The sequence below is a fragment of the Pseudorca crassidens genome, chromosome 9, assembly GCF_039906515.1.
Source record: "Pseudorca crassidens isolate mPseCra1 chromosome 9, mPseCra1.hap1, whole genome shotgun sequence".
In the NCBI taxonomy this organism is placed as follows: Eukaryota; Metazoa; Chordata; class Mammalia; order Artiodactyla; family Delphinidae; genus Pseudorca; species Pseudorca crassidens.
In genome coordinates this window covers 65,905,248-65,931,716 of record NC_090304.1, presented here as the reverse complement: position 1 = coordinate 65,931,716, position 26,469 = coordinate 65,905,248, and the positions used below count along the sequence as shown (strand labels likewise).

General features: G+C 40.2%; 1 protein-coding gene and 1 long non-coding RNA gene across 5 annotated transcripts in view; one reads left to right on the top strand and one right to left on the bottom strand.

Annotated features, from left to right (window-relative positions):
- Positions 1-18,688, bottom strand: part of LOC137230719 (uncharacterized) — a 131,644-nt gene extending 112,956 nt beyond the window's left edge. Inside the window, exons 1-2 of the long non-coding RNA XR_010946229.1 lie at positions 18,588-18,688; positions 10,881-10,931 (exon numbers count right to left, since the gene is read on the bottom strand). This is a non-coding gene — a long non-coding RNA (uncharacterized lncRNA). The remainder of the gene's footprint in view (positions 1-10,880; positions 10,932-18,587) is intronic.
- Positions 1-22,739, top strand: part of GRM5 (glutamate metabotropic receptor 5) — a 548,940-nt gene extending 526,201 nt beyond the window's left edge. For 3 of the 4 annotated variants that reach the window (XM_067750657.1, XM_067750656.1, XM_067750655.1), the window contains 2 exons: positions 2,009-2,104; positions 18,047-22,739. In XM_067750657.1, coding sequence (XP_067606758.1) covers positions 2,009-2,104; positions 18,047-18,935 — 985 coding nt within the window. In that variant the 3' untranslated portion in view covers positions 18,936-22,739. The remainder of the gene's footprint in view (positions 1-2,008; positions 2,105-18,046) is intronic. The other variant, XM_067750658.1, reaches the window with a different exon arrangement.
- Positions 22,740-26,469: the final 3,730 nt, after the last annotated feature.

Genomic DNA, 26,469 nt, shown 5'->3' with positions numbered 1-26,469 from the left:
CTGGCAGAGTGTGTGCCTATGTGTGTGTGTACATGAGAGAGACAGACAGACAGAGCGACATAGATAGAGACAGAAAGAAGAGCTTTGGGGCATGAAGAGTGTAGATGTCCTAAATTAGCTATGAAAAAATTTAAATTAACTGGAAATTAGCCTACCAGAAGATATTCAAAATACTTTTAAGGAACCCTTTGTAAGGAACCATGAATACTTCTATTATTCTATTAATATTCTTTTAATTTAAGCTCTAGAGCAGCATTCTGCCTATGCAACCCAATTCACAAATAAACACAAAAAATTTCTATTGAAATGTGGAATGCCCTTCGATGATTGGTACTTCACAAGGGATCCTCTTCCAAGGTGTTTTCTTTGGTGAAATAAAAGCTGCTCAATCTGGTTTGGTCCGATGCTTTACCTTCTCAAAGAAAGTCTTTTAAGTTCTTTTCCTCTCTTCTTTATGGCTTAGACCTAAAGTTACTGTGTACATACTGTCTTCTCCCCTTCCTTCTCCCATGAGACTGTGAGCTCTATGAGGCAGGACCTGAAGATTATTTATCTCTCTATCCCTAGGACAAAGCCCATTGCCTAGAATTTAATAGATGCTCAACTAATGTTCACTGAAGAAGGTAATCCATTTTGCTTGACTTAACGAGCCATTTCACTTTCACTCAAATACTAAATACTTTTCACATCTAAGAAGAGAAAAAAGTTATGAGCAAGCCCTTTATCCCAGGACAAATAATGATTTTAATTTTGTTGCCTTTTGTTTTATTTAACATGAATTTTGAGACAGCAGAAAAAGAAAACTTTTTTTAAAAGTGACTATATCAAGAGTAAACAGGTCTTCTGACAGTCACTTTATCACTACCTGCTGAATAACAGGAACGTGGATGAAGCGGCACCAGATCAGGCTCCAGATTTAGAAGGGAAAATGTAATAAAGATAATAAACCTTAAGAGCCTTGGACGCTTGCAAGCTCTACTGACTATTACTCTCTACTCACTAGGCTTGTGATTTTGGTCAAGTCAGTTAACTAAGTCTCAGTTTCCTCATTTGGCAAATGGGGTAACAATGCCTCTTTAATTACCCCACAGGCTTAAACTAATGAATTAAAAAAAAGAGATTATTTCTGTGAAAGCATGTTGGCTCTGAAAACTGTCATACAAGTATAAGGGTTCATCTTGATGCACCACGTAGCAGACAAATGTTGGAAACCTCTTAACTTATTTTAGATGAAATTTCTAGTACCTTCCAGATGTGGCGAATTGTTAACTCTGATATAAAAGCTGTTTAAGGCACTCACCACAATGCAAGCAGCCCAATACTGACTGTCACACTTCAGCTTAATGGTTATGTAAACCTCTCACATCCAAGGAACGTCTCTTTTCTCTTTTGGCATCACCAGTCTCTAGTATCACGCTCAGACACAGTACCACTCATGGAAGGTTCATTAATGATAAGAATGACTTTTTAAACTAGATGGCAAACACATTATAATGGCTAAAAGTGTAGGTTCTGAACTTAGATTCCTGTGTCCAAAATCCTGGATCAATCTACTTAATCCTTAAAATCTTAAGTTTCTGCTTCAGTAAAATGGATACAATGATAGCAGAGGCTCTGCCACAAGTTGTTGCCAGGACTACATTTAGGTCAAATTCCAGCACCAGGTCTGGCATATGGTAAACACTAAATTCTAATGTACTGATATTCATCTTTTTCTTAGAGGCTATGAATTACATCCTTTTTCCACTGACTATTAAATATGATCAACAGGCAATGTAAAAGGGTAGATCACATGTGGCTCACCCAAGGAGTAACAAAATTACCCCCCAGTGTTATCGATATACCATCACAACCATCTATAGCATCACAGGTCAGCCACCGCAGTGAAAGCAGGAGCCCTGTTCGGGCGAGGGGCCACCCTCTGCAGCCCCAGCTCTTCCTCAGCCCGGCCAGGGAAGCACACAATCACATCTCTCTGTTTGCTCCTGTCCCTGTTCGTGCTCACCAGGTACAAAGACAGGAGACTGGCCCAGCACAAGTCGGAAATAGAGTGTTTCACCCCCAAAGGGAGTATGGGGAATGGTGGGAGAGCAACAATGAGCAGGTAAGCAAAGTGTGAGTGGCCTGAGGTGGTGTGAACTAAATGTACGCAAGCTACAGGAACAGGTGGCTCCCTGGTCTGGGTCCTCACTCCACCGTGCCTCCCGTGCAGTGTGTCCAACCTGGGCCACCACTGGGTTTCTACGTGCGTTTGATTTGCAAAAACCCACGCCACCCACGTGTGAAGTGATGGGAGCCTCCTGTCCCGGACGCTGCTGTTCCCCAGGGTTGTGCGCTTTGCATGTCTGAAGCCTCAGCTCACAGTCAGTGTCCCTGTGGGTTTTAAATTACTGGTTACATGCTTCTGTGGAGTTTGCAAAGTGGAAGAGATTGGAGGAAATACACATTTCAGGACGATCCAATTGCTTAACAAAAACAAATGCAAAAGCCTAGGACTGGTTTTGAGGGAAGGACTGCAATGGAGGGGAGACTCCAGCCCTGATCCCACAAGCCTGGGAATTCATCTGACTTACTTTGAATGAAATGTCATCTCACAGCCAAGGGCAAATGCCAGGCCAAACGAGTGAACTGTAGAGGCCACAGGCTTTTCGTGAACTGAAATCAGGAAAGCTAGTCCTCCTCTAGCTACCGTAGCTTTGCAGCTCCCTTCCTTCTCTGTGTTTGGTGGTGAACACACCCTGTCGCTGCGCTGTGCATGTTCCGTCATACCAGGCCCTCCCAACCAAGCTGTGCCCAGGAAACTGGGGTAGCTGGAACTATAAGCATCGACTAAGCTTTGTCTGCATGAAATAAACGTGCTTTATTGCATGGGACTGGGTTTCAAGAAAAAGGCTCTGGAGATAAAGAAGGCTGGAGGAGCCCTGAGTTGGGAAATTGTCCCCCATGAACTAACTCCCCACCCCTAATTTGTTGTGGCTTTTCCCAATCCATCTGTGGTACTGAAGTGTAGGAGGGAAGCTCTCGCAAATCAGCCTGGATTAAAGGAAAGGGGAAGTGCAGAAGATACAGTGTGTACATATGTGTGCCCATGTGCTGAGAGCAGAGCTTGAGATCCCGCTGCAGAGCAAGAAGAGAATCTAATCCCGTGAACTTTCACCTCCAAACGTTGTTCGATTCCGCAGTAGTGGGTGCCTTCTGGTTTTCAAAATAATGTCTAACTTTCTACAAGGACACTGCACAACTTCTGGGGGCCGTTCACATCACAGTCTGTGAAAATGATGCCCTGAACTGTGCAGTGTACAGCCTGAGCCATCATTCACAGCAGCCCTGGTCAAGAGCTTGGCTGACTTCGTTCACGGCTCCCAGAAACAAGGCAGTGAGAGCACGTGTACACGTGCAGGCACATATGTGTGCACACAAGTGTATCTGATAGTCTTATACCCACAATCCCTTTATACAGCTTTCTTTGGATCTCAGTGTGTCTGGAAGATAAGCCTCAGTGGATCATTTTGTGGCGGGTAACTCAACAGACTGCTACTGGGGCTCCTAGTTTCCTTCCATTCAGATATGACTAAGTGGCACAATTCCTCTACTTGAAAATCATTCAGACAGCATCAGAGTTGACAGGACACGGTGAAAATGACTGCATCAAATGAGCGCAGGGGCTCTGTCCAAAGTGACCTGTAATTTGAGGCACTGTCTCGGACTGGAGTTCCCAAGCGTAGCAAACTTGGCTGCCTATCAAACATCCTAAGGCAAAGTCTTGGTCAGCACAACCTAGGAATCTGTAGTGTAACAAGTTTCCAAGGTCATTCAGATTTAGTCAGTCCATAAACCGATATTCTGAAATAATCCACTTGTGTAGGAGATGACGTGAAGCTATTCATGGAAAACATAAGGTCTCAATTCCATCATGCGGTATTCTTGAGAGAGTTTAGTCAGTGCTTGGAACTCAGATCTGATCAGCCTAGCGATTAGATTTGCTCAAGGCTGTCTTGTTTGAGAATGGGGGTGGGGGGGGGAGGAGGGAGACGGGAGACAGCAAGGGGACCCCAGCTTCCTTGGGTCAGGTCCAGATCTACAAAGGTAGCCACTCAATGTGTTACACTGTAATGGTCTAAATTTCCCTACAACAGTAAGATACCATTCAGCATTTGCTTGAATATAGCCAAGGTAATGGCAAGGCTTATTACACTGATATGTTCTGCTAGGCAGAGGGGAGCAGTGTATGCTGCAGTTAAGAGAGTTCTGATGGAGCAAACACCTCAGCCTCACAGATAAGCACAGTTAAGTAGAAACAAATGATCTTCCCTTCCTACTTTTTCTTTCCATTTCTTTAACATCAAGTAAAAACTGACAGAGAGAAAGCATATATGGGAGGAGTCCTATTTGTTTATATGAATACACACAAAAAATATTTATCCAAAAGAGATAAGTTTAAAATGAATATTAAGAGAAAGATATTAAGATATCAGAGAGGAGACAACTGCAATGTATACTATTTCTAAATAAGGGGTTAGAGTAGTTAATCCCAATTTGCTTGTTCTGGAATAGAATGGAAGGGCTGGAAAAAGCATAACTGTATGAAACTTTCATAGATACTTTTAGTACCAGCTGATAAGGCCCTCTTTCTTATCCATTCCCACTCCTCCCCCCAGTTGCTTCCCAGAGTCACAGTCAAGCATCCTATTTACTCTGCAAACATCTGGGCTGATTCTGCAGCCATTACCAAACAACCAGTCCCAGGGAGGGACCGAGGGAAGCTCCAACAACCACAGAAAACCAGGAGTGTCGCCCGGCATCTCATTTGCCTATGTTTTCTATGATGACACTACAGAATGGACCGGACCCTATGAAGTCATGCCTGGGGAGATCCTTGCAGAGCCATGTTGCTGGGCAGGAGAGAAGGAGTTTTACAAGGCGTGCAGTCATAGCACGGCACAACAGCATGACCTTATCTGCAACACTGGCAGGGCCTTAGAGACACCCCCTCACATCTCCCCCCTCGCCCCCCCACTTGGAAAGGAAAAGGAACACTGTATGTATCCCTAACACTCTAGCTTCCTGAAATACTATGTCGCCGTTTTCCCTTTATGTGAACATTCTTTTTCTTTCTGTCTGACTATAGCATAACTTGTCACCTTTTCATATTTTCACAGTGGACAGTCTAAGCGTGTTTCAGAGCAGTCTTCCTGATTGCAGGAGAAGTGAAAGAGAGTCCTAAACAGGGAGGTGCTCTAAGAACCAGAAATTATCTAAGCACTGTTACGTGGGAGTTCATACGGAGATGGTCCGCTCTCGGGATTGGCTAAATCCTCAACAATGAATGTTACTATTGCCTGTCTCAGCAGGGGGATTCCACCTCAGTGCTCCCTGGAATCTGCATTCTGATGTGCTCGTGTTATACCCCATGAAGGAGAGGCACAGATATTGAGTCTCCCAGTCTCTCTTTGAGAAAGGGACCCCTTAATCAAATGATACAGATCTAAAGCCCTCATTCAGTGCCTGAAGGAAGGAGGGTGGTAGGGGGTTCTTTTTACTGTTGCTACGTCATGATATCAGTTATGTGAAAGATCAACCCCTAGTCAGCTGAGTAACTGCTTTTCACCTAGTAGATGCAGCATCTAATTTTAGTGGGTATAATTGTTCAATAACACCTTAGGGAATCTAGTAACAGCAATGTAATAATAGTCATTATTAAATGAGTAAGGAACTCAGATTTGAAAGTAAGCCCAAAATGTGATACCTGTGTTAGGATTTTTTTGCCTCTCATCCCTTCAATTATTTCCTCCTCCATGTAATGATCATTTACTAAGCATCTACTATAAGCCAAGCACTGACAAGACTCTGGAGATAAATGGATGACCAAGTCAAGACTAATGCCCTTGAAAATCAATTGTCTATCGGGAAACAGAGTCAGAAAAAGAGATCACTGCAGTGCAAATATGGAACCCCTCTCCCATAGAACAATTGTTTATCATATTAACTCCTCATTTAATATCATAAACAATAACCAATGCCAGTGCAAATAGAATTAAGAGTAATAGAAACTAAATAATAATAAAATAAACCTGAATCGAGTGTTCAGAAACAGCTAGGCACACAGTTATATACAATTCAGAGTCCATAAAATGCTCAATCTAAAGACTAGTGGCAGATCGGATAAAAATACAAGAGCCTACAATATGCTGCCTACAAGAGACCCACTTCAGGGCAAAGGACACACACAGACTGAAAGCAAAGGGATGGGAAAAAGACATGTCATGCAAACAGAAATGACAAAAAAGCAGGGTCCCAACACTCGTATCAGACAAAATAGACCTTAAAACAAAGGCCATAAAGAAAGATAAAGAAGGACACTGTATAATGATAAAAATTCAGAGTCCACAGAAGAGAAAGAGGCTGCCTTTGCAGAGGCCAGCTGGGTGCTGAGCCATAGGCTAGGATGGCTACAGTAGTCTTCTCTTCACTCCTCCCCAAAGTCAACTTCAAATTAATGCTATAACTTATATTTAGAGATGTTCTAAAACGAGTAAGACTAATAATAACAATTGCTTCCATTACTGTAATTACTATGCATCAGATACTGGGGTAGTCCCTTCACAAATGTTATACATTAAGTTCTCACAAGAACATTATAAGCAAGATATTTTTCCTTTCCATGGCATATATGAGATCATACAGTATTTGTCTTTATCTGCCTTATTTAACTTAATATAATGCCCTCAAGTTTCATTCACGTTGTCACAAATAGCAGGATTTCCTTCTATTTCAAGGCTGAATAATATTTTCTTTATGCACATTTTCTTTATCCATTTGTCCATCAATGGACTCAGGTTGCTTCCGTATCTTGGCTATTGTAAATAATGCTGCAACGAACATTAGGGTACAGATATCTTTTCAAGATATTGATTTCATTTCTTTGGATAAACATCCAGCGTTGGAATTGCTGGGTTCACATGGCAGTGTGATTTTTAACTTTTTGAGGAACCTCCAAACTGTCTTCCACAGTGGCTGCACCAATTTATATTCCCACCAAAGTGTGCAAGGGTCCCCTTTTCTCCACATCCTTGCAAACGCTTGTTATTTCTTCTCTTTTGGATAAGAGCCATTCTAACAGGTCTGAGGTGATAGCTCATTGGGGTCTGGATGCACATTTCCCTGATGATTAGTGATGTTGAGCACCTTTCCATGTACCCGATGGCCATCTGTATGGCTTCTTTGGAAAAACGTCTCTTCAGAAGCGACACATTTTCTTTATCCATTTATCCACCAATGGACATTTAGGTTGTTAGGCTACTATGAATAATGCAACAATGAACATGGGGGTGCTAATACCTCTTTTGAGATCCTGATTTCAATTTTTTGGATATATACCCAGCAGTGGGATTGCTGGATCAGGTGGCAGTCTGTTTTCAATTTTTTAAGGAACTTCCATACTGTTTTCCCCAGATGTTGCAACATTTTGCATTTTGCACAAAGGTTCCAATTTCTCCACATCCTCACCAACACTTGTTATCCTTTGTGAGTTTTTTTGATTAAGTTATCCTAACAGGTGTGAAGTGATAATACCGTAATGTACACTAAAAAATTTAAGAGGGTAGGTCTCATTTTAAGTGTCTTACCATAATACAAGGAAGGAAGGAAGGAGGGAGGGAGGAAAGGAATGAAAAGATACATCATGAAGCACGTGAAGCAACCCAAAGGGAATGGAACTGGAATCGACTTCGTGCCTCACATCTGTGGCATGGCCCATTTTATGCAATAAGCAAAAATAATCCAAAAAATTGCTTTCTTAAATGAGGAGCTTTTTATACATAATAAGCATGTTAGTGGTAGATGTCCAACCAGGATTCAAGCCTCGAAACCAGAGTACTCTTCATACATCAGATTTAAGTTACATGCATTAGCTGAGGTGCTTTAACTAAGGTCAAAAGGAATATTTTGTCTAAACAGAAATCATGTTTTCAGCAACCACTGTAGAATTCCGGGGACATTCTCTTATCCTACAGTCCCTCCGGAGTCATCTCTGCAATGTTCAGGTGAATGTTGACACAGAGCTTTGGAATTTATTATCAGGTCATTTTATGGACACAAACTTGGGTGTTGGCATTTCCCTTGCTGCTCCACAAAGGTATGTCTTGTCAGCCCTTTGGTTCAGTGTGTATCTTGGCCCTCAGCACAGAGACAATATTGCGTGGTGGCAGTGATCTGGATTTAGGGTCATATTTGAGGCATTGTTCTGCCTTTTGAGTTAGACAACTTAGTTAAGTTCCATAAACCTCAGTTTTTGCATCTATAATACAGGTTAATAATACCTGTCTATACCAAGCACTCAAGGTGAAAGAATTTACTTCATTTGCTTGACACTCCCAGCTCACCTACTCTGCATCAGGTACCATATTAAACACAGGAGATGCATGTAGTGGCTGCCCTTGGAGTGTTCCAAGTTTTGTGCAGGAACAGACCTATAAATACGTCATTAGAAGTGCTATATCAAACAGCTGTTGTGAAGGTCAAATATAATAACACAGGTGAAAACACCTTGTGAAGTAGAAAGTTCTATTCAAACGGGAGTTACTATCATTCCAAGACTCTCCTTTGCCATCAATCCCAATCCCATGTTTTATTCAAGGTTTAAATCAAGCTGGATTCTTCCACAAAGTCTTCCTGGAAGCTTCAGCCCACAGGCATGAAACAGCTGTGTCTTTTTTTTTTTTTTAATTTATGTATATTTTTTTTTTTTTGGCTGTGTTGGGTCTTCGTTTCTGTGCGAGGGCTTTCTCTAGTTGTGGCAAGCGGGGGCCACTCTTCATCGCGGTGTGCGGGCCTCTCACTATCGTGGCCTCTTGTTGCGGAGCACAGGCTCCAGAAGCACAGGCTCAGTAGTTGTGGCTCACGGGCCCAGTTGCTCCGCGGCATGTGGGATCTTCCCAGACCAGGGCTCGAACCCGTGTTCCCTGCATTAGCAGGCAGATTCTCAACCACTGCACCACCAGGGAAGCCCAGCTGTGTCTTCTTTTGTTCTTTCTTTACTCACTTGCAATCTGGGCATTATAGTGATGGCTGGGGGAAAAAAATCATTTCCTATTTTGGAAAAAAAAAATCTTCTAATCTTAGTTGAAGCACCTCAACTAAACCTAGAACTTATATCTCAGTATGAGGAGTTTAGTTTTGAGTCTTACTGAATTATGGATCGAAAGAAATAGCTTAATTTGAGAAAGAAAACTCTGTGATGATCCAACAAACTGCCTCTGCTTGGCACACGCTCCTGCATGCCCTGCGTTAGATGTTTCCTCTTTATAAGAACTTGGGGGAAGTAGCAGCAATCCTAGACCACCAGGCACTTTAATAACCCACCCTGATTGGCCATGGAACATTCTGAAAAGGCCTCCGCTGCTGTTAGACCAAAGGTAAGTTAAAATAGGGCTGAATGGTTCTCCTCCCGCTAGGATTTTATTAGGGACTAAATGCCTACTAAGAGATGTCCTCTGAGGGAATTATCTTAGAAGCATGCAGCCACTACTCCCGCTCCAGCTACTTAAAAGAGAGGTGAAAGTGCACCACGGGGTTGTTGGAAGGGTTTCACGGGGTTAAACACATGGCATTAGTTTCTTGGCCGTATATGCGAGATATATATTAACTGGATCTTGTTTATCCATGTTATTTTAACATTCCCCAGGCTTTAAGGCTTCGATAAGCTCCACTTTATTTGCAAATCCTTCCCTGAAACTTCTTTCCCCCAAGAGCAACCCTTTCTCTGAATTCCTCTAATACCAACAAGAAAAACCCAAAGCGCAAGGACAAATGTCTTTTTTTCACAATGGTTTTCATATCAATATGTTCCTTTCCATCCTCATTTTGGCCACAACTGTTAGCATCTTACACTGTATCCCTGCACTGTTAAAACAAGCTCTTAAATCTACTCTGGGTACCACTACTGCTTGTGTCAAATCTTCTTGGTTCCTCATTGCCTGAAGGACTAATTAACTTAAATATTAATTAAGCTTGAATGTCTTCCTGAAGTAGGACCAGGACTGGGGCCAGACAAGGAATAAGGTCAATGGATGAAGCTGTGGTGAAGGTTTAAAGAAGATTATGGCATATATGGTTCCTGAGTTCAACTGTTTTTGTTGAGCTCGAGAAAGATGATCAAATATATAAAATATTAAATAACAACAGAGAATTCTTACAGTTGAAGAATAACAAAGTGATGGGTACTTCTTGATATATTCATTTATTGATTGATCGAGCATGTAGATGACATGTGCATCTAATAATCAGAGCATCTTTCTGGTCTAACATATTAGACCACCCATTTATTCCAGACACTAATAAGAAGTCCAAGGCTGATTACTAATGAGTTATTAAAATAGCAAAAGAAAGTATTGGGTTGGCCAAAAAGTTCGTCCGGGTTTTCCTGTGCGATGTTTTGGAAAACCTGAATGAAATTTTTGGCCAATCCAATAGAAGAAAGAAGACTCTTGTAGGTCAGGGGTGGCCAGGAAGAATTTTTACAGCAGACAAAAAAGTCTAAACTCTACCTTCTGATGCTTTAACTTCTTACTCTATACCTACACAGTCAAACTGGACTACTGGTTATTTCCTGGAAAATTCTTTGTGGATTCCTGGACTTCTGTCACTGCTATCCTTCCTGGAGAGCAATTCTTAGCACTCTCTTTTTGGATTTTGCCATAACCTACTAATTATTCAAGGCCTAGGTGCAATCTGCCTCCTGTAGGCAGGCAACATTCCCTGGCCAACCCCCTCCCACTAGAAATGATTTCTTCTTGTGAAGGTTTGAATCCCTTGCGATCCGTCCCCTCTAAGAACTCAATGAACTGACTGCTTGTTCCCATGCTCCACCATCTCTCACTCACCTCATGTTTAGCATCCTTCCTCCTGGCCATCTGCTTCCTCATTTCAAGGTCCTAGGTAAAAGGAAAACAACCTCTATCAGAATACTGTAATTCATATTGCTAGCCTTCTTCTGTAAGTATGTTCTCTTGAAATCAATTATACCCTCTTTGAGGGAAGTCTCTTACATCAGTAACTCTCAACCGCAATATCAAAAAGCACCGATGAATCAAAATCATTGGCAAATGATTACAAATCACTTACTACCAATATTAGATGAAATACCAAAATTTTCAAAATAGTGCAGATTTAAGATTATCCCTGAAATTACACCACTCTCATTTACTGGTATTCCAAAATAAGTCAGAGAGAAAATAAGTGTGCTATACACAGGACAACTGTCTTCTGTTGAATCACAACATGAAAAAAAAAGGCTGAAACTGCCTTATAATATTAACGTATATGGCTGTAAGCTTCAAGGGCCTTCATCATCAAGGCATCCAGTCATCATCCTTGACAAATATAGTTGCTCAATCAACCTGTGCTCTTTGAGTTAGCAACCAAAGAGAGATGCAGGGTGTTTTCTTGAGACTGCAAAATATATTGCAGTGTCAAGATTAAGAAGTAAAGCAGGGCTTCCCTGGTGGCGCAGAGGTTGGGAGTCCGCCTGCCGATGCAGGGGACACGGGTTCGTGCCCCGGTCCGGGAGGATCCCACGTGCCGCGGAGCGGCTGGGCCCGTGAGCCACGGCCGCTGAGCCTGCGCGTCCGGAGCCTGTGCTCCGCAGCGGGAGAGGCCACAACAGTGAGAGGCCCGCGTACCGCAAAAAAAAAAAAAAAAAAAAAAAAAAAAAGAAGTAAAGCAATACAGGGTAAGAGAGAATATAAATCAAATTACTACTAACTTATCTACTTAAACACACATACCATCACAGATAACATCTGAGGCTCTCTGCCATGGAATAAGGAGAGCTCACTTCAAAAAACAAATATGGACAGTGTACTGTCATGGAAAATGGAATTGAAAATCATGACATGGTATTAGTCCCCGCTTTGTCATTTTCTGTGTAACCCTGGGTAAATCACCTATTCTGAGTCTCGGTTTTCTCATTTTTGGAAGGAGGATAAACACTTTGATCCTATCAACCTCTGATAATCAGTGCTCCTAAAAGTGCTTTATAAAGCACTATGAAAACAGGTGGTATTGCTTTGATTATTATGCCTCCATCAGGTAATTTAGTCCTTGACTTCATTTCCATTTACCCAAGTGTTTTTCTCTATATGTGCATCTCTAATGCATATATCATCCTGGCCATTTAAATTGTTTTTGACAGCAGAATAGCTATTTACATCCATTTATGCTATAAGTGGGTAAATTTATATAGATGATTCTGCCATTTTCTTATATATTACGGTGTGTTTTTCAGTGTAATTGTCAAAATCAAGATGTCAGGTTTTAGGCAAGGCTCAGAAAGAAATTCTCCCACCTAATTTAGAATGCCTGAATATAAACAATATCAGATTCCTCAGTATTTTTTAAAACTATATTTCCATATTTTGTAGTTCAAAACAAATTAGTGAAAGCAAAATAGACTGATTTATAAAAGTTTAAGATAAAGCAGAAACTAACACACTCCTGTAAAACAATTATACTCCAATAAAGATGTTAAAAAAATTAAAAAAATTAAAAATAAAAGTTTAAGAAAATGTGCAGAAAATGGAACTGCAATTGCAAATTTTCTGCTTATAATATTCTTACTTCATAAAATTATTTTATTGACCTAATATTGTCTGATGTCATTCCAAAGACATATTTGCTAATGATGTTACAAGGTTTTTGTATTGTTTAAATACATTTTTGTATTAGGAAGCTCATAACCTTACTATACCTCTCTCCTGGCTACCCCTTAACTCAAAATCACAAAAAAAGAGAGGTTTAGTAATGAAGATAATTTTTTCATAAAAATAATTTTTTGATTTTCAGAGGATACATTTGATTTTTCTTATGCCCTGAAACTATGCAACTTAGGAAAGTATTAATAAACAATGTAATGTAACAAAAGGAGGATAAGGGCCTAGTTTTTTTTTTTATTTCAGTGAAATATTCTGAGAATCTTAATTGCTTATATGCCATTAATAAAACCCTAAACGAGTTCTGAGGGAAAAAAAAATCACACAGATCGTTCAACAGCCATTTAAAATGAACACAAAAATTCTAAATCCCTGGAGTTTTTTGACAAACTCTCTCTTTACTAACATTTGCTTCCTAACGATGGTGCGCCATGGCAGTATGCTCTAAGGCCTGCAGGTTTTGGGGATGAGTAGAGAAATTGGGAGAGGTCATTGAGCTGACATTTGGAGCCTGCTTGAAATGAATAAGTTAGTTAAGTGTCCCATGTGGAAGAGAAGAGGGAGAACAAACTTCTGAGAATAAAGGTAGAAGGTGTCATTTTGGCAAACCCAAAATCTAAACAAAAAGCAAACAAACAAAAAAGCCTAACCCTCTAATAATCTTTCTTACTGAAAGGCTGAATTTTGTGGTTTTTGTTTTTCCAGAAATAAAGAGCAAATCATCATAAAAATGAGAACACTAGACTACATAGTATTATATATGGCAAAAGGGCTGATTGGTGCCTGCAAAGACCAAGGTTTTTCTGTTGTTTTGTTCTCTTTTGTTTGGCCAGTTTGTCCTCCTTCCCAGATGTAGCAGACCATTGGTTCTGTCTCTCCCTCCAATCTTCTTTCCTCTTCCTCCTTTTCTAATGCCCAAAATATTAGCTGGGGAAGATGAAGTGCTGTAGACAGGTAAGGAAAAGTTTGTTCCTTTTTCTTACCTCAGGCCCTAGGACAAATGTATAATCCTGATGTTTAAAAAAAAAAAAAAATTATCAGCCTAAATACTAATAAACAACATTTTACCTCCATTGAATGGAAAGTTTGATGGTGATAACCCCTTGCAGAGGTGCTATGCTTTATAAAACACCCTAATGTATATTACTCGTTTGGTTCCTCCCAGAAATCACGTGAGGTCAGAAAGGGTGGTTCACTTCTATTTTTTACCTTATAATAAGCAAAGAGGTTCAAAGGTATTAAGTGACTTGCCCAACATCAGTCATGGCCAGATCTTGGAGCCACATTCTGGGTCCCCTGCTGGTAACTGCCTCAAAAAACTGTCACCACTGAGAAGTTTCACTAAAACAGATATATATGAACTACAAAAAAGAAATCAACACTTCCTTTGTGATTTTCATGATAGATATCAAGATCTGTCTTGTTGTACTTAGTTTATGAAATACCTTTTCATACATCCTTTTCAGTACACACTGAGTACTAATGATGACTTTGAGTTATATAAGAAGTAGATGGATCCTCAAGACAAAAGAATTTCATTAATATTGAATGATTTTTAAAACTTAATTCTAACAAAAGTAATTAGTATGAATTTTTAAAAATGGAATGCATTTATCCACTCAATTATTAGCCAAAAAATATTATTGAGCAGGCAATGCACTGGGTATTGTGGATATAACAGGAAATGAAGAACCTTCTGTCTCTGCCTTCAAAACACTCCATCCAGCAGATGAGATGGACATACAACAAAGAGTTATTCAGTGCCTACGGCAGGGACAATGGGAATCTAACCCAGTCAGGAGTGGGGTCAGGAAAGCTTCCTTCAAGAAAAAGCAATTAAGGAAAAGTCAAAAAAAAAAAAAAAGATAGGAAGTACTTAGGTAAAAAAGAAGGAAAAGGCAGAGGAGGCGACTCAATGAAAGATCAGGAAGAAGTAAACTTTGGAAGTGGAATAATGTTAAATTTAGTGGAGGAGAGGTGGTCACCCAAGGTGACAGCATAGGGTGAGAAAAGACACGCCGCAGATAAAACCCCCTGTAACTCCAAAGCTGGGTACAATCGGTCAGGGTAAGAAGGAACAACCAGAAGTATGTTATGGCCTTACCATAAATATTTACTTTGCACTGAATTCTCTGTTCCTCAACCAAAGCTCAAAACAGCCTTGGGTACAGTCGGCCTTTCATATCCCCTGGGTATTAATTCCAGGAGCCCCAGCAGAGACCAAACGCCAAGCTGCTCAAATCCCTTACATAAACGGCATAGTACAATGAATACAGTCGGTCCTCGGTATCCTCAGGTTTCGCATCCGCAGATTCAACCATCATTAGACCGGACTGCTTTGAGTTGCATCCGCAGATGCGAAACCGCAGAGGGCCGACTGTAATATATTATTTTTGTTTCTTGAAACTTAGTATTCACACAGAATGCAAAAAATAACATCTTAGATACCTTCTCCTTACCAGAACCTTTCACTTTCATTGTCTCATTTCATCTCCTCACAACAATCTTCACCAAATGATATACTATCCGCTTTTTTTTACTGAGGCTTAAGGAGATTATTATTTTCCAAGCGTCCAGAATGGCAGATCCAGAATTAGAATACAGATTTTAGGATCCTTCGTCCATTGCACTTTGCATACACCACACAACAGCCCTGTTGCCTTAAGAATCCTATTCATCCATCAAACGCTCATTAAGATCTCGCTGTATGCCAGTGAACAAGGTAGATAAGGTCCCTGTCTTCATAGAAACTACATTCTATTGATAAACAGATTAACGTCTCTTGTAGGTCAGTTTTTTCTTAAGAATCTCCATTTGCTTTGGAGAAAAAAATATTCCATGACCCAAGAAATGAAATGAAGTGCTCAGATTTGGACTCCATGACTCTGGTGTGTCCTCTGTCCATTTCCATTGTTATTCAGATTGTCGGTGCACTCTCTCCCAAGTGGCCACAGACCCTGTGACACTGTGAGCAAAGACATGGCCAGGAAAGATGGCAGTACTTTGTACAGATTGCTTGGTTAGGACAGTTTCCTTATCCCACATTGAAAACCCAAAGGTTTTTTAATCTGCTCTCATGTTTTGGAGCCCGGCTACATATGATTCCAATGACTGTCACTGTTAAAGTTATGTTCCATCAAAACCTCTCTGTGCTGGGAGCAAAAACTTTCCTAGAGCTTGGTAGAATGAATCCAGTTATACTTCTAGTTTCTAGCCCATGCTTTGTGTCAAAATTGGCCTCAGCTACCTGAAAAACTAATTGTCCCTCCGTACATGTCTGTTTCTTATCTTGCCAGTAGGAGAGAAATGGGGTTGTCGGCAACCATCCTCCCAATCAAATCCCATAAATCATCTGGCCCATTTCTTCTGTGCCATGTTCCAGAAGTTAGTGGACACTTGGGAAAAAGAAAAGTAATGCACTGAAAACATAAAGGGTGGCAGGTCAGGTTAATGCAAAAACATAAAAACAAACCCTGAAACTCTCTGGGAAGGAAGTTAACAGGTTGGCAGGGTCCCTTCTGCTGTGCTGAGAATGCACAGCAACCTCCAAACCTGGAAATAATTTGTTCATTATTTGCAGGAAAAGGGGTGAGGGTGGAGGACATTTCACATTCAAGAATTCTGAAGGACACCAGGTTGCAATACACTGGGTATATTAAATGGAATGAGATTTCAGTGCAAGGAGCAAAGAAAGGAAGACCACAAAGTGGAAAGGGACAGATGAAGACATGGGGAGCAGTGTGGGAAAGAGGCAGGAAGCATGTTGTTATAGGGGCTGCAGAAACAGTGGTCCTTTATCAAGGGAGTGGACATCTCAAGCAAAAGAGAATCTCGAAGTTGCAGTTGGCAGTCCCAAGGCAGGTGGGCTCCAAACACAATTCAGTCCCTTGTCTGATAAAGGCGGGTCAGCCCTCCAGCAAGGAGGCCAAGGGAGCAATGGGAAGCCAGGGAGAAAGGATAACTTCTTGTTAGAACTTCTCAGTTTGTGAAACACCTGCTGCAGAATCACTTTAGGGAGCAGGGGGCTGAGTGCCTGTAAAATGCATAGATCCGTGGAACCCAATCTGGACAATCAGAATCTCCTGGGGTTCACCAGGGTATTTGACAAATACCCCAGGTGAGTCCTATGCACAATTAAGTTTAATAGCCACCAGCTGAGATGATAAAATTGGGTGGTCAAAGCCTTTGTTCAGAGACTGCCCAAGGCTATCTCTTGGTCACAGCACCTGGAACAGAGCTGTCTGGATGTAGCAGAGCCCCTAGTTACAGAGATCTTGTAGTCCTTTGTGGGAAATCACCCCAGGATCTCTCCATATAAGATCCCTGAAGGTCAGAGCACATCACCTGACCATAGGTGAGGCTCTCGATAGTTTGTGGTTCCAGGTAAGGAAGGCACAGTCAGGCTCTGAGGCTGAGGCATCAGCCTCATTAGATTCTTTCTTCACCAGAGCAGATTTCAGTTCCCAGAGTACAGATGAAAAAGGACTACTTGGGGAAAAGAAGAGGGAGAAAGATCCTAAGAAACCATGTCAGTCAGACAACACTCATCGAGACCCTAATTCGAAACTATAAGCTAGGTGCCAAAGGCAGGAACACTGCATGCTCCCTCACAGAATTGTTATTCAAGTTTTAGGCCTTAAAATAAATGCGTGAGGAAATTTCTACCAAGTAGAAGAGTTCTAATTAATTACAAATTAGTATATGTGTTCACTGAATTTGTATCTTCCACCAGATAAGCCAGACTAAGTACAAACATGTTCAAAGTCAGGAGTTCTTACAGAAATCCCTAGTTAAATGCACCAACCATGGGCGTGCAGAATAAAAACTGAATTGGAACCACTATCTACTTCCTGGTAACCCCTGACTCCTACCCCTTCCCTGCCCTCTGATCACTGGGTTGAGCTGAGGTCCTAGTTCTGTTTCCTTTCAGAGGTTGCCCACTTTGGGAAGCCCGTGCCCTGTCACCGGAACGTCTGCACACAACCACAATACTGCAAGCCCTAGCTTCTAGGTCTGCAGCCTAACCAGCTGTTGCAATCACGAGTGGTCTCAGAACTACTGCAGAATCCCCATACACAGCCCTTTATCCACACTAATATCCCCTTTGACACACTTCCGTGGTCATGATGAACGGAAGACCAGATACAAGAAAGCAGCCTTTCACTCAAGCAAGCAAAAGCCACGTCCAAGATCTCTTTCCCTGGTGTCCTTTGATGCCCTATTTCCCGAGAAAACAAGAAAAGCCCTCCCCAGTCCGAGTCCCACGGCCGCCCACCACCGGGGAAGCCCTCCCGTCCGGGGCCTCGCGGAGTCACCTCTTGTCTCTCTTCTCTCCGCAGCTCCAATGGAAAATCTGTCACGTGGGCGCAGAACGAGAAGAGTAGCCGGGGGCAGCACCTGTGGCAGCGGCTGTCCATCCACATCAACAAGAAGGAGAACCCCAACCAAACTGCCGTCATCAAGCCCTTCCCCAAGAGCACGGAGAGCCGCGGCCTGTGCGCGGGCGGCGCGGGCAGCGGCGCGGGCGCGGGCGGCGCAGGCGCGGGAGGAGGCGGGCCCGAGCCCCCGGACGCCGGCCCCAAGGCTTTGTACGACGTGGTGGAGGCCGAGGAGCACTTCCCCGCGCCCGCGCGCCCGCGCTCGCCGTCGCCCATCAGCACGCTGAGCCAGCGCGCGGGCTCGGCCGGCCGCACGGACGACGACTTGCCGTCGCTGCACTCGGAGCCCGCGGCGCGCAGCAGCTCGTCTCAGGGCTCGCTCATGGAGCAGATCAGCAGCGTGGTGACCCGCTTCACTGCCAACATCAGCGAGCTCAACTCCATGATGCTGTCCACCGCCGCTCCCGGCCCCGGCGCGGGCGCCCCGCTCTGTTCGTCCTACCTGATCCCCAAAGAGATCCAGCTGCCCACCACCATGACCACGTTCGCCGAGATCCAGCCGCTGCCCGCCATTGAGATCACCGGTGGCGCGCAGCCCGCGGCCGCGGCCCCGCCGGCTGGGGGCGCTGCCCGGGAGCCCCCGGCGGCCGGGCCCGAGGCTGCGGCCGGCAAGCCGGACCTGGAGGAGTTGGTGGCTCTCACCCCGCCGTCCCCCTTCAGAGACTCGGTGGACTCGGGGAGTACCACTCCCAACTCGCCAGTGTCCGAGTCGGCCCTCTGTATCCCATCGTCTCCCAAATACGACACACTTATCATAAGAGATTACACTCAGAGCTCCTCGTCCTTGTGAATGTCCTTGGAAACCACGCTGGGTTCCCAAACGGAGCCGAGACCTCCGGTGTTCCCACAGACACAGTCGCCTGATTAAAACCCGAGGTGGAAGACGCCAAGTACACCTGTAATGGAAACAAGAGATTAATAGTGCTATTCAACATCAACCGACGAAGACACCAACTACAAATCTTTTGGCAGATCTTCTTCTAGTGGCCTTAGAAAACATGGGCTTTTAAGAAACACTGCTTCTGTTTTTGAGGGCTGACAAGGAGTCTGTTGAAACAGTTACATACTAAGTGCTTTGCTCTAGGGAAGCAATGAGTGTGAAACAGCGTAATGGAGGGGAAAAGGCATAGTTAATAAGCAACTGTAAAAAAATATGTTTTGTTTGTTTACGTTAATTCTTTTCCCAGAAGATTCTTTGATTCACCAAACATGAATGTACATTTTCTAACAAACTCAAAATCTGGGACCAAAACGTCAAGTTTTCTCTTCCTCTTTTTTTTTTTTTTTTTTTCGTTTTTTCTTTCCTTTAAAGACCTTGGAAAGCAGTACTTGGGCCCAGTATTTACTGAGGCCTTGACGTGAGTGTGTCCCATACACAACACACAACTGTATGAAGAGGGCTGCGCTGATGTATGTAGGGCTTTTACCAGACTTTCCTCTCCAATTTGGTTGTGACATCCTCTTCCAAAAGCCTGCATCTTGGATTCCACCTAGTTATTTCCATTCACCTCCATTAACTAAGAAAACCAGTGGAAGATTTCTTGACTATTTCACCATGTTGCCAATCAATACTGGAGTAGCAAAAAATATTTTCTGGAATACTGTTTTGTAATTCCCTCACTGGGGTGCGTTGTGTAGCTGGAAATTCTCTTTATAATAATAATAATTCTTGAGCTCCAGCTTGGCTATCTCTTTCATGAAATGTGGCCACTCCTCATTATGAATGCATTGCCAGCTAAAATATTTAAAGTACGCATTTGGGCTTCTTCATTCCTTTCTTTTGAAAACCTGATGCACAAAGAGCTCCTCTGTTCTTTTCAAGTCCCACCACTGGAAGAACGGTCCATAGACCCAATGAAGACATTGTCATGATTGGAGGGACTGTTCAAAAAATTAACACAATCTTAATACACTGGAAATTTTAAACTGTGTCAAGTCGGCGTAGCAGATATTTAGCTATGCCAGTGAGCAGTGATTTTAACTTTTCTTGGCTGCTTAAACAGGGCAGCTATGAACTATGACAAATGTAGATTTTTCAAAGCAATACAGAAAACTTAAACAGAGGAACCTTAAAGAATATAAACCACACAATCTTTCTTAGCCATTCCAAAAAGAGGCAAAGCAATTATTAATATTTTCCTTTTTAAAATAATTATTAATATAATTTTGTGCACTTCATACTGTCACTTTTTAAAAACTGCAGAAAAGAGATTTAAAGTTATAATAGAAATACCTGTGCTTTGATAGGCTCATACAGGTAGAATTCATAGCTCAAGACCTGCATCCACTGTCATCTCTTTCTTCCTCCCATTACAGCTATCCTCAGGTGCCAAATGTTTTTGATTTTTAAATAAGGATAGTAATAAAAGGAGGAGGTGTCCTATAAATTTAAAGTTCAGTTGACCCAGCCTTATACTAAAGATAGCCTTATGAAAAAGATTTGCTATGAGGCAGAAGTATATTTTTAGCAGAGAGAAAGATAAATTAAAAACCTTTTTCCTTTAGCTCAATATCCTTATTTTGGTAAGTATTTTTTATCTCACATCTACTTAAAAAAAGGAATTGAGAAATGGAAATATATCCATTAACGTAATTTATCATTCCCCACTTTTAAAAGTTATAATAAATATACTGCTCCACTTTACTTTCCTGATAACTGTTCTTATATTAAATTATATTAAATCAAATCTCCCAATAGAAAACATTAAAAGCTAACATTAATTTACTAAAATATAAAGTTTTTTATATCAGACCTCCAATGACAATTTAAAAATAGCATCATCAGAGCCCCTCGATCCCAAATATTATAATGACTCTTGAAACAGTGAATCTAGCTAAGTTTTATGGTTTCATTGAAAGCAAGTGTCTGCCTCTACTTTAAAAACAAATGTAAATATTTTGAGTATTAATATCCCTGGATTCTCATCAAAAGGGTGGCATTCACCTGGGGATTACTGTCTTGATTTAAGTATCAAAACCTTTCTAAGTATGCTCTATCTGAGTTTTAAAATTTTGTTTCATAAAACACTTACGTTGGTTTCCATTGTATTCTTAAGTACAAGTTTCACTGTGTTGACCAATAGAAGAACATTTTTAAAACTTTCTCCATGATCAAATTCCTTTCTAATTTTTTAGTAACATATTTCTTTTAAACGTACACTACCTTGTGAGAAAATTCGTTAGAAATTAAAATTTAATGTGAATAAATTGCCATCTGATAATTCCATATGAGCTAATAGTCAATTGTAATAAGAAAAATAATTTATTCAATTAGAGGAGAACAAGATGTATTTTTCAGTGTATTTATATAACCCTTTGCCACTTCATTCAATACATTGTATAATATATAATATTATTAGTAATGCATTCTTGGGATCTTTTATTTTGGAATGATGCTAACTCTGTCTCTTTGCCAATTCTAATACCAGGTTCCAAGTAATAAGTCTACAATACAAAGAGAACTGAATATTCATTCTAGGGCTAGGATATGAACTTCACAATTCATTTGAGTACCTATTTTCATTGAATTTCCTTGAAAACAGTCTGTTCCTGGTGCCCAGTGATAATTCAGTCAGGACCAGCATGACTAAAAGGAAGGGGAAAGTACAGTGGAATGCTAAGTTTCAGAAAAGTGACCCTAAAGGACAGTTTGGTCCCAGAATGAATAAAAGAAGATCTGGTTTGATCAAATTATACGGACTATCTAAGAAGTCCACCCTTCTTCTATTGTGGGAAAGAGTGGTGGCAGCCTGAGAAGACTGTATCTGCATTGGAAAGAACCAGAACCAACTCTCTGGGGTAGGGGTGGGGAGCAGAAAGGGAGTGTGGAAAGGAAAACAGTATGAGATTTGATTGAAGCAAAGAAAAAAAAGAAACACCCCAATGTGCCAATCCTTGTTGGTAACAGTCTTTCCCAAGTTTCTGCTGTTACCAGCACGTGATCAGGTAGACTAGGCGCTATTTCTGACTGTCCATGAATTGTATAATGGCTCTGCTGCAGTTCTGTGACTTCCAAACCAGGAATTAAACACTTTTTAAGGAAAAAACATTTCCTGTGCTAGTCTCCCGGCAAAATGTACATGTTTTGGAGACTTCAAAGGTATTACCTGAGTTCACATTTAGCCACAGCTTATTAATAACCCTCAAGCTGTCAGAATCTCTATAGTTACCATTTACAATTTTATACTGTGAAAAAATACAGATCAGTGAAAAGCATAAAGATAAGTCGGAATTCACTTTAAAGAGGGTCTGAGGCCTGGCAGATGCTCTACTATCTGTTGAAGAACGAAGCATGTATAAAATAGTTGGCTGAATTTCACTGATCTTCCCAATGTGAACAAATATACTATGTATATTGTGTGTATTTCTAGAATTCAATGGCAGCTGCTGGTGGTGTTGTAATTAGAAATCTATATAGAATATAGATGTTTTAGAGAGATGGTGCCAATCCTAAAAGATTTGTGTGGGCTACAAGTGCTTGTACTTACTTTTTTCTGCACTTTAACTGATTTGGTTTTAAAATGATGTGCACATATCTGTCTTTTTTTCTGTTGTTGCAGCTTGTGCTATTAAAACGATAGAGAATGTTAAATTATTTTGATGTGAATTGCAAATGATTTTTTTTCATAAAGTTTAACATTTTTATCAGCATTGTTTTGCTTTGTACTTGTATAAATGTATTTTATTTTAGTATTTTAAAATACACTTGCCTGTTTCTCAGTTGTCTAAATCATGTTAGAGCTGGTGTTTGTGAAGTCAGTTACTTTTTGAAATATATTAAAAAAAGAAACTATGATATGACTTTAAGATTCTTCCCCTTAAATGTTTAGATTGTTGTCTTAATAGTGTTTTCTATGACCCAAAGAGCCATACTATTAATTCATCTTAAATTCTGAATGATCTACACATTCGAGTTATGGGGTTTACAAAGCAGCATGTGGACAATAGATTAAAATGAAAATATAAACCAACCACAAACCAACCAGAGATGCTGTCCCCAGAGGCACCTATAAATACCTTTTAAGACATAAATAAATAGTTATATTAAAACAAGGAAGCATTAAAACAAGGAATATAAGTTCTTTTTGTGTCTGGAAATACCAATACAAATTATAGGTATAGTTCCACAATTATCTGTGTTGATAGATGTAACATCACAAAAATAATATAGATTATGCACATGTGTGTATATATATGTATGTATGTGTGTGTATATATATATATGTGTGTCTGTATATGTATATAAACACACACATCAATATATTTTACTTTGAGTCCATCTGTATATGTTTATATGCGTATGTATGTATGTATGTTTGTGTGTGTATGTGTGGGCATGTCTATATAATTTTGCCAGAAAAGAAAATTACTTGTCAAATCACTTTTTACTTTCATAGATTCTTAAGCAAATTTACACCCCCTGAAAACAACTTGGCTAAAACCTAAAAGCATAATGTAGACTATATGAATGATGTATGGAAGAGAAAATGTAAATTTTAAAATATAGCCTCTCTCTGCTTCCCTACATTGTATTATTTGTACACATTTAATATATATATACATATATTCTTATATAAGTTGATACAAACTATGTTTGAACTTTAAAAAGAAAGCCATTTTTTGGTCAAACTCTCTAATTCAGTGTCTTCTATTCTGAAGTAATCCAAATGGGCGTATGTTTATATAAACTTGAGATTGAGGTAAGATATCTAGACTACATACATTATCTCCTAAAGATCAAAAGAGTTGTGTAAGATTCCATAGAACCAATGGAGGCCAGATAAAACCAGCTGATGCAATAGAAATTTAATTTAAAATTTAATTTAATTTAATTTAAAATTAAATATTTTAAATTAACTTTTACTCCAGACCCAACACATTTGGTTTTGTCATGACATCTAAGTCTTTTTGTATGAACATTTATACAAATAGGCTAGTTATGTGGTATATATATCAGACACATTTGGCTTTTTTATATATAACTTGTATTTTTACTCATTGACATAAAACAAAGCCTTACATAACTAGCATGTTTCTATAACAGGATAAATGTTATATAATAAATTATATGACTGATATGTTCATGAAAATTGCAATTTAGTATAGTAAATTGTCTTTTCTGAACTGCTGAACAGTAATAAGTGTTTCACAAAATAGAAGTTTTAGATTTTTAAAAGTTTGGAAATCATAGTAACTCCAGGTTGGGTGGCTGCCTTCATCTCAGAACTTGCCACTCTTCTTTAAATATGCTAATATGCATTAACCCTGGAAGTTGTTCTGTTTTTTTTCTTATAAGTAGTCTCCTCAGAGTAGAACTTCATAGTATGAGTTTTAGAAATGCTATGATATAAAATTTATAATTTGTAGACACTTTTTCCTTTAGTCTTGAAAATTAATTGCTATTTCCATGATGATCTCCTAAGGATTTTGGAGAAGAAAACATGGATTGATATCATCAATCATTTCAGAGCCATTCTACTGAATCATGGAAAGCCTTGCTACATTTTATTATCCATTTTCCTCCTATTTTCTGATTTCTCAGAGCTCTACCAGCACATTAACTTTACTCCCAGGGGTCAAGCTGAGGATTTTCTATTTCTTTTTCTTTTTCTCAATTGACACGTTGGATGCTTTCCTTAACTCCCAACAGCCTCAAATGAAGCAATATGTGAGATAGTAGCATTAGTAGATGTTAAGTAGCCAGTGAACTATATTCCAAGAGCAGTAGAAAGCTATTGGAGTATCATGCAGAAGTTATTTTAGAAACTTTTTTCACGTGTTTTCTAATTTACCTAAGTAATCAAAATTACACGGCCGCATCTAACACATGTACCATACTAATGCATTTCTACTCCTGCATGTTCAAAATAATGATTTCTACTTTTTACCTCCCTGTATGTTGTGGTACTCTCTGTCATATGCTTTCTGTCTCTAAAGAGCTCAAATCACATCATTAGCCCTAGTGCATTAGCCCATTCTTCAAGGAGGCATGAAACACTCTAAATGTATGCAGAGAGAAAAGGTCTTACTCCGGAATACAAATACCCACTCTAATAATACAGGACAAATCAGCAACAAAATCAGGGGAATATCCTGACTAGTTCTATCCTGTCCGTATGAGAGCAAGAAGGCTTTCTTGCTCTTTGCATGGTAACAAAAAGCCCCAAATTTAATTTTTTAAATATAAGAGAAGCCTGAGATACAACCATTTCGAACTAAGTTGGGGTCAGGAACCCAAGAAAAATGCAAGTAATAATGACTAGGCTAATAAACAGATAAAAAGTCTGAATAAATTAAAGAAAGCTGAGAGGCCCTAAAAAAGAATAATGCAATTGTGTTACTGAGTGATGTTATTTGCTGAACCAGCACCATCAGTTAACCCAGCAAAACACTGAGAGAGGAAAAGGCAAAATAAACAAAGGTGGGTATAGGAATATTAATGTCTGGCAAGAAGTAATTCAAAATTAAATTTATTAAAAGGGCCAAAAGGGATATTTTAAATTGATAAACATCTACTCAGAAGATAGAACAGTCGTGAACCAATATGTGCTTTAAAATATGGTTTTAAAGCATACAAAGTAAAGATTAATAGAAACACACACACACACACACACACACACAAATTCCACAATCACAACAGACCTCTTTAATATATTTAAATCACAAATACATCAAGAAGCCAAAAAAATAATAGAGGAAACGAGTAACAAAACCATGAATAATCAAATTTATTTAGAACTTTGTTGGTATTAAACAGAGAATAGACATTATTTTCATCATCCATGAAACATTTATAAACATTAACCTTGAATTTGACCACGAAAGAGACCTTAACACATTTCAAAAGGCAAAAATCATACAGGCTACATTCACTGTCTAAAAGTCATAAAATTTTGAAATTAAAAAAAAAAATGATATCCAAAAGAAATCCTGGAGATATCTCATCTAAGAGCATTTTTGGACTGAAGAGGAAAACTTAACTAAAATTATATCCTACATAGAAATGAACTTAGAGAAAACCCTGCATACAGTACTCTAAAGAAAATGTTTTACTCTAAATGTATACATCAAAAAATAGACTAAAAGGGCTTCCCTGGTGACGCAGTGGTTGAGAGTCCGCCTGCCGATGCAGGGGACACGGGTTCGTGCCCCGGTCCAGGAAGATCCCACATGCCGCGGAGCGGCTGGGCCCGTGAGCCATGGCCGCTGAGCCTGCGCGTCCGGAGCCTGTGCTCCGCAACGGCAGAGGCCGCAACAGTGAGAGGCCTGCGTACCGAAAAAAAAAAAAAAAAAAGACTAAAATTAAATTAACTAAAATTTCAGTT